This window comes from Oncorhynchus clarkii, chromosome 10 (assembly GCF_045791955.1).
Source record: "Oncorhynchus clarkii lewisi isolate Uvic-CL-2024 chromosome 10, UVic_Ocla_1.0, whole genome shotgun sequence".
Classification (NCBI taxonomy): Eukaryota; Metazoa; Chordata; class Actinopteri; order Salmoniformes; family Salmonidae; genus Oncorhynchus; species Oncorhynchus clarkii.
Genome location: NC_092156.1, coordinates 41,922,378 through 41,931,507, shown reverse-complemented (window position 1 = coordinate 41,931,507; position 9,130 = coordinate 41,922,378). Strand labels below are relative to the sequence as shown.

The window sequence follows — 9,130 nt, the reverse complement described above, 5'->3', positions numbered from 1 at the left end:
ACTTTAAATGGCAAACTGGAAAATATCATTCATTGTGCCCTGGGATATGCCCTAGCTAGCCTATGTCTGAGCACAGGAGTTGCAGCCATTGATTTATGGAAAACAATACAAGAAATGCACTAAATTCGCCATATCGCATTCGTAAAAAAAAACGATTGCGGTTGGCGTCTATTCTGCTGTGACTGATACCATGACATCATGAAACCTCAGGTCTTCAAGATACCTGTTGATGACTCGAAACTGTGCGCGTCCCCCGCCCCTTGTGAGGAGGAAGCTACTTTAAAAAACGCCCATTCGCAGACAAATCCTCATTATATTCAAGGTGCGGCTATTCAACAGGTGTCTGAGAAATAGTCCCTTTTGCATTTTACAGGCAAAACTACCAAATTGGGTTTATATTTCGCGGACTTCTTTCTAAAACAATTTTACAACAACAGCTTATTTTTTTTTAAGACATCCATTGTGTGAACGCGTGGAGGACTGCTAGTCACAACCAAGTGGACAGTGATTTATTTTTTGTTCCTACAAAACAATTAGACTTTCTACAGGTTTTACAAGAACACTGACTTTCCTAAAACTCAGTTTGATTCAAGGAGTTCATAATGGCCAACTCGGGACTCCAGATTTTGGGGTTTGCCCTGTCGCTACTAGGTCTGATCGGGTTAATTGTAGGCACAATCCTGCCCCAGTGGAAGATGTCCGCCTATGTCGGGGACAACATCATCACAGCAGTGTCTATGTACCAGGGATTATGGATGTCTTGTGCATTTCAGAGCACCGGTCAGATCCAATGCAAAGTCTACGACTCAATTCTGCAACTTGACAGTAAGTAGGCTAATGAATTTGTTTTAATATATAAACGTGTGTGTATTGAACGTTTGCCTTGCCCCTGTATGGGTCTTAGAGCTATGAGTGCAATATAACGTATTATGTTGAACATGCTGTATGAATGTTGAAGGCGACGGAATTAACGCTATGTGGATGAGGCATTGCCCAATATTGGACTAAAGGAAACTAACGTTAAAACTTAGGAGTCTTACATGTTCTGTTTTTAAAAGGCGAATTGGCTCGAGGCCAAACCTGCCAAATACTCCATCTAAACGTGAATTGATTTAATTGCGTTATGGTTCTAGAAACACACATTCCTCTACTTCCATATCAAATCAACTTCAGAAATGCAAACTACACACTTACTGTATACTTAACACTTGCAGCAGACCCTATTTTTCATTGACAAAAAATGGCTGGCCTCTCGTTTACACACAGGTGTTCAGAGACAGATAATTAGCACAGGTAGTCAAATATTTGTTTTCAGTAAACAAGCGTTGTAACTTAGAACTATGGTCGTGAGGGAACCCTAAACGTGTAAAGGTGTATGAATTTAACCTTTTTGTTTTTGAAAATATTTTCGCACCGATATATGAAATGTCCTTATGCTCTCAAAACCTACTGCAAGCGATGCGTGTTAATGTTCAGACCGAGCATCGCTTCTCTTAACAAAACTGCCCCCTACAGAAGATTCCTTCTTTGACACTTGTGTAATTTGATGGAACAGATTCATGACAAGGGCTAGCATGCGCCATGTATTATTGGAAACCTGATAATATTATGCAATTGACACACCTTGTTGCTGGATTTATGACTCATATTTAGTGTCCATGCTCAATTGTAAACTTTTGGTTGCTTTGTCCATTTACTATTCAACTCAGACCCTCTGCGTGCTATCCATCTTAAACATTTTAATTTTTTTTATCCCGTTCTCTATGGGGTTGATATATTAAATTTTTAATCTCACTTTCAGTTCACTATCTAAACTCTGAGAATACAGCAATCTGGGGATATAATCAAACACAGGCCACTGAATGAATGAATGACTTTGGCTATGGCTGGTTTGTGCTGTTAACACGGTAATGATTATCCAGTCATTCCTTGTCCTGTACCGGGCTATGATGCCATGTCCTCTTCTGCCTGTGGGAAAAATCCTTATAGGCTAGTGCTCCATGGGCGTGTTGCAGACTAGTCTCATAGATTAGACGTAACATAATAAACGTAAATCTGGAATGCTCAAATTATTACGTGTTGAGCTGGACACTGCAACATTTTTCTGTAAAAAATAAAAGCAAAGTCTTTTCAATGTCACCAGTTTATTTTTGGATGCAATGTTCAGAAATTCACAGAAGCGACAGAATAACACTGTTCTCATCCAAACTGGAAAATGTAGGCTACATTTGTCATAGTGCTAACTGTGGAAAGTGGCCTAACACAAGCAGTCGTATTTAGCCAACTCTTGGCTGACAGAAATCATAATATGATTTCCCTAATAGCAATTACTAGGTACTATTCATCACATCACGAGTGAGCTCAACAGTGATCAAAATAAGAAGAAGCACTAAAAATGTCAAGCAAGCCGACGATGGGTAGTTTGTGCGCACCACCATGCGTTTAAAATTTTTTATGCATCAACCACAGGTTACAAAATAATTTGGGTCTGTTTGCAGCATGCAAGTTGAAGGGGGTATGTCATCTACCATCATTCACTTACCTTCACCTCATTTTGTTATACATCTTGTATGATGTCAACACACATGGCTGTTAATTAGCTCATCATAATTCGTACAACCTTCAAAGTATTTTACACACGTGTCCATTACAATCTATGCAAGAATCGGAATGCAAGATTTGTCAACATTACTTGAAAACATGTAAACATATTATTCTCCAAACATATGGTGTGCTACAATAGAAGTGACAACACCAATATACAGAAATTAGAATGATAACATAATAAGGCACTTTGATGGCAACGCACATGTCAAAAGCTATTGTTAGGAAGGAAAACAACAATGAAGGCAATGTGTGCGCCACCCGGAAAATGTGCGGGGGTTGCAAGTTCTGAATGATCATGCTGTTTAATCAGCGTCTTTGTCACACCTGTCAGGTGGATGGATTATCTTGGCAAAAGAGAAATGCTCACGAACAGGGATGTGCACAAAATGAGAAGCTTTTTGTGCGTAAGTAAAATTTCTGGGATCTTGTTTCAGTTAATGAAACATGGGACCAACACTTTACATGTTTTGTTCAGTATACTTAACATGTTGGCTAGCCTTTCCCTTAACTTTTAATCTTAACCCGAACCCCTAGTTAACATTAGCCACAACAAATTGGAATATTGTACAGCTTGCAATTTGTAACATGCCATATGAAATGGGTAATGGATATCCACAAATTAATACATACTATTCGAAACGTAATATACTAAATGGAGTGTCTTGGATTTACATATAAAATAATAGGAAATACTGAGACCAAGTTGGTGATCGAGGGTGTGCGAGCTGCAGGCATGGGGGGTAAATATCACGTTTATCGTGCTCTGTTTAGTCAACACGCCAGTGAATATGCAAGGGTGGCACTGTATGAAACTGCGTGCACAGAGAACTGTTAGCAAGGACCACACATTATACATTCTATAACCTAATATTGAATAAACCTGACAGCAATGTTATCCTTTTTCATCCTACCCCACTAAAGACCAAGATCAATTTAGTATGCATATGACCTGATAATGACTAGGGCCCGGTTTCCCTAAAGTGATGGCGCTTCCTACAACGGCCGACGTAACATGCGTTTACCAAAACACCACGCAGAGAGAGGTCGCTAAGTGCGTCATTGGAACATGTCGATACTGGTAGGATCGAAAGAAAGTGAGCGCTGCTTTTGGATCCGTTTTCTCCCGTAATCTTTCCTTTAACGTCACAATTCACAGTACTGACAACGGATCAGTTTCCTAGAGATATACCACCCATGGCTGCAAATATTGAAGCTAATTGTAAAGCTTAGGCTACCCAATAACAAATGCATTAAAACACCGGCACGTTAGGCTACACATCGTGAAATATATTGAGATAGTGTACCTACAAGTAACAAAATATACCTCAATTAGTTGGACACTAAATGTAGGCTATTTCAATATGATGAAAATGGACCTATAGCCTGCTGTTTACATTAGCCTAATTTGAAGCACCTTTGTATTATTTGCGACTTTGTCAACTTTGTTCTGAAGTTATCGGCTTTCAGAGGGACTGAGTCATGTTTAGCGTTGTGTAGTGACGGGGGAGGGTAAAAAAAGCATCTAATTGCGCACTTCGCTGTTCTACGAGTGGCGAGGCAGGCATTTGATTACCAATGTTTTGAAGTGCAACGTTAATAACGATGGTTTTGGGGAAACAGCTCGGAGATTTAACGTTGCTCCGACAAAGGTTATAACGATGAATTTAGCCTTAAGATACTTTTGGGAAACTGGGCCCTGTTGTATTATGGGGAGAATTAGTACTCAACTCAGTGTCCAAGGGTAATCGTACACCTGCTCGTCCCTTGTTTTTCAATAGCCCGCTCACTTTTACAGCCTTTCCTCTGCACGGTCTCTTCAGCTAAATGTCCGGGCGTGTTAGAATATGATTAGCCTATACCAAAACACTGTAAATCATGACATTAAAATATTTTAGACATGGAGCTACAGCTACATGTTAACCTCTGACTACAGTACACTTACTGAACACTTCTCCCTGATTTTTAAATTGCTTGATCCTGTATCTTATCAATTAGTCTTTCAAAATGTAAATGTATTCTATGGTCATTTCTCTATCCACTATATCGCAATGTAAAAATGTGTCCTCCATTACTCTTCATCAGTATACACCCTGTGCTGTCTAGATGTAGATGTAGAGTTAAGTGTGTGGCTTACTGCCAGTGTGCCATCTAGTCCACTCATGTCTTCTGACACTTCACCTATGGTACACCTGTGAAGTTCCCTATGCTCCCAGACTCCGGCTGCTTGAGTTCCCTAAACTGTTTATGGTAGTTTTTTTTAGTGTCTGTAAAGTACTTTGTTTGACTTGTGTATCAACACCTTTTGATAAGGCTGTATTGTTTTAGACTCCTTATCGCTTACTCTCTTTTGCTTGTATGCTTTATTGTATCTGCAAACATGAACACAAGCCAGTTCTGATAAGCACTGTTATCAAACCAGTGGTCGGATGTAACAAGTCAGAAAATAATAGTTTGATATCAATTTCATTGCGCTGATAGCCAGGAGATTAAATATGGCCAGAAATGAATAAGGCGTTAGGTTGTGCCAACTGCTTACTTTAATGTCCTCATGTTGTCCTGGTAAGTGAAGATTGCAGAGTATGCCTACAGTTTTTCTCATGCCAATACTGATTGGAGCTTTTCAGAACCACAGCCACATTTTAATAGTAGTTTCAAATGTTGCTATGTTGTCTAAATGGTTCCTGAATTGTTTGGGGTGTTATAATGCAATATTGGAGAACTTTGCTGACTTCAAGGCAGCCATTTTGATTTGGGCTCTTGTGAATGTGCTCAATGTCAGTTGTAAGCTAAATCCATATCTATCTGCTGTAAGAGGGTCTAGCTAGCCAATAGAGGAAGGAAATGTTTTTAGCGGCATGGAGAGGGAGTGTCTCCCTTAGTGAAACCCAATTCCCCCAGGTCTCAAGACTGGTCTGACCGGTTCCTGACTTACTGACTGAGCCAGGGAGGGGTTGCACACAAACACACAAACACAGGTCATTCTTACGGAACTGTAAAAATGAAGATGTATTCTACTATTCTACTATTATGCTACTCCTAGATGATGCATCATGGGTGACTAAAACTTAATTAGAAACTCATTGGAGTATTTTACAGGAACTTAAGTGTTATGGCAATGACACACGTTCACACTGTTTGTAGGCATAAATATTAGTTTCATGTAAACTTCAACTAGTAAACCATTTTTATGATTTATGGACAAACTACCTCAACATATTTGGTGTTATATTAAAATTAGGTTTTTCTAAAGTGTTAAAAAAATACCTGAGTTTTAATCCGGACGCTTTACGGGAATTTGAGGTGAAATTGTACAATTCAGGCACATTTATGTATTTAAAATAACACTTTCCCTAAAATGAGATCTTAGTCCTCCAGAATGGTAGTTGATTATTTGCAGATGCATCACGGTTTGTTTCTCAATTTGCTACAGACATATTTTTTAAAACTGGTTTCATGAGAATCACCCACCCACACACACTCCACCCTTGAGGGTTTCCGTTGAATATGGTTTCTGTTGCACCCATAGAGATTTATAGAGATCGCAATGTTGTAGCTGTGACTGCATGGGCAGCACCATTGATGCAATCTAATTCTAAAAGTAGTACATCTTCTTTTGATGTTTGAAGCTAATATTGGTGACTTACCACACCACCTGCAGTGCTGAAGATTTGAACCAAATCTTGCCATTCATTTATTGTGGCCACTAGACAGTGGACATATAGCTTAAAGCCATTTACAAACTAGGCAAAGCAATTTGAAGAAGACTATGCTCTGATCATTGTCTGATCACTCCCCACCCACTTGACAACTTTAAAATGGCGGAAGCTCTTAATGGCAATGTTCATGCAAAACCGGGTTATACACCTGCCTACATTGGTGGAGAGAGAGTGGTTGAGGCAGAGACGAGTTCAGTGTGGAAGAGTTTCAGTGGCTACTGCTTTCTGGTCTTAATAACCTGGCTATTAAAGCTAAACATGCCTATAAAATCAAGTTAAGCCTTTTATTCCTATGACCAAAACAACTTGTCGCAGAGTCCTCTAAAGTCTGTGGATAAATCAAACATTTTGTCAACTAACATGGTCATTCATTCACTAGACCATTTGTACTTCTCCTTCCTCTATAAACTTTAACTCGTCTCTGTTGAAAAGAAGAAAGAAAAAAAAGTTTAGTAGGGCATATCACCCTAAAGGGATAATCTGGTGTATTAACTCTGTCCTCCCCACCTCTACAGGTGCGCTCCAGGCAACGCGTGCCCTGATGATTGTGGGCATCATTGTGACCGTGGCTGGACTGGGGGTGGCAACCATGGGAATGAAGTGCAGCAACTGTGGAGGAGATGACAAAATAAAGAAGTCTCGCATCACCATGACTGGAGGCATCATCCTGCTGATTGGATGTGAGTTACCTTGAAATTGGCGGATATGTCATTTGCTCTAAATTCTCTGTATGGTTGGATATTTTAACCTCTAACATTTTCCCTCCTCTCCATAGCTCTGTCTGCAACTATTGCCTGCTCGTGGTTTGCTCATAACATCATCAAAGAGTTCTACAATCCATTCGCCCCTGTCAACTCCAAGTAAGTACTGCTGAATCCCTCTATGGCCTCCTTCCGTTCTTTATTGCCCCTCTAGTTACCTGGAATCATTAACTCACCGTCTTGGAGTTGGTGAATGATATAAGTTGCGGTCCATTTTCTGTCACGTATGTTATTGTACTGATACCAACACAAACCCTCTTCTCCTCTAGGTATGAGTTTGGTTTAGCCATCTTCATTGCCTGGGCTGGAGCCTTCCTGGACATAATCGGCGGTGCCATGCTCGCAGCATCATGCCCCAAGGGCAAACCTACACCCAAATACCCCATCGCCGCCACCCGCCCCCCTAGCAGCACCAAGGAATTTGTCTGAGCAGGAGACCCCTCCCTCCCCCCCTCTGTCTGCCCTGCTGCCTGGAGGCTGAAGGAAAGGCACCCACATGTACTGTGCATCAGTCCAACTCAACATGTCATTTGGTCTCTGTCAAGTCCACCTAGATAGCATTGTCTTATTTTGAACTACGTATGTTTTACATTTCATCTGCGGTGTACCCTCAATTACTGATATTGTAAGGCTGTAATTTTAAGATCTGTTTTTTTTTATGTGACTGTTTTCGAGGACTACTCATGATATTTACTTGTAAGGGAGAGCAGATGGTGAGCGTCTGCCTCTGTGAGAATGTTTTATATCCCCCTCATACCATTACTCCACTTTTCCCCATGTCTATTACTGTAGGCTACATGGACAAGCCAGATGATTGTAATGATGAAAGGGCCACCATGATTTGGTATTGCATTACAATAGCCAAACCTCCCACAACATCTTCTAGGAGCCAGATGGGACATCTATTGTCTGACTTAATGTTTATGCTAGATATTTTTATTTCAATGCCTAAGACAACACAAACTATGAGGTACCAGTTAAGACTTGTATGATTTGAAGGTCTGGGACGGAGTCCCCCAAATCTTTACAAGATTGACAGACTATTTGCTGTAGTTCAGTTATTGCTATTATCAGTGGTAAAGGAAATCAGTGTGAGTCATTTGGTAAAACATTTGACTCCATACTCTCCCTTTGGTCAAGTACTTGTTTGTTTTATTAGCTAGTAGCCTACAGTAGGTGTGCTTCAAAGATGGTAAAATTGTAATCCTTTGTCACATTCAGAATATTCAACTTGTTTTTTGTGTTTATTTTAAGAGATTTTATTTTAGTTATTGTTATGAGATTTGGCTTCTGTAAATAAAGTTGTGGTTTTGGGCATACTTTGGGATTCAATACAAGAAATGCAGAGCTGTTGCTATAAGTCTTGTCTAGTCCTATCCTGACTAGCTAGGTTGCTTTGTAACCAACCAGATGTGAACTCGGCTGAAATATTCTTTTATTTAACCAGGTAGGTCAGTTGCGAACAAGTTCTCATTTACAACCGCGACCTGGCCAAGATAAAGCAAAGCAGTGTGACAAAAACAACAGTTACACATGGGATAAACAAAGTACAGCCAATAACACACAATAGAACAATCTGTGTGCAAATGAGTTAGGCCAATAGTGGTGACGTAATTACAATTTACACTGGCGTGATATGTGCAGATGAGGATGTACAAATACTGGTGTACAAAAAAGCAGGAAAAACAAATATGGGGATGAGGTAGGTAGAAAAAAAAAATCAAAAGTAATCTGGTGTGGCCACCAGCTGCATTAAGTACTGCAGTGCATCTCCTCTTCATGGACCGCACCAGATTTGCCAGTTCTTGTTGTGAGATGTTACCCCACTCCTCCACCAAGGCACCTGCAAGTTCCCGGACATTTCTGGGGGGAATGGCCCTAGCCCTCAGCCTCTGATCCAACAGATCCCAGACGTGCTCAATGGGATTGAAATCCAGGCTCTTTGCTGACCATGGCAGAACACTGACATTACTGTCATTCAGGAAATCACTTACAAAATGAGCAGTATGGCTAGTGGCATTATCATGCTGGAGGGTCATGTCAGGA

The 9,130-nt window shown here is 40.4% G+C and overlaps 1 protein-coding gene across 1 annotated transcript; it reads left to right on the top strand.

Moving 5' to 3' along the window:
* The first annotated feature begins 310 nt into the window (after positions 1 to 310).
* Positions 311 to 8,401, top strand: LOC139419557 (claudin-7-B-like). The gene is made up of 4 exons (XM_071169528.1): positions 311 to 825; positions 6,839 to 7,003; positions 7,099 to 7,183; positions 7,354 to 8,401. Exons 1-4 carry the CDS (start codon positions 603 to 605, stop codon positions 7,511 to 7,513), a joined length of 633 nt encoding a protein of 210 aa, XP_071025629.1. The 5' UTR covers positions 311 to 602; the 3' UTR covers positions 7,514 to 8,401.
* The last annotated feature ends 729 nt before the right edge of the window (positions 8,402 to 9,130 follow it).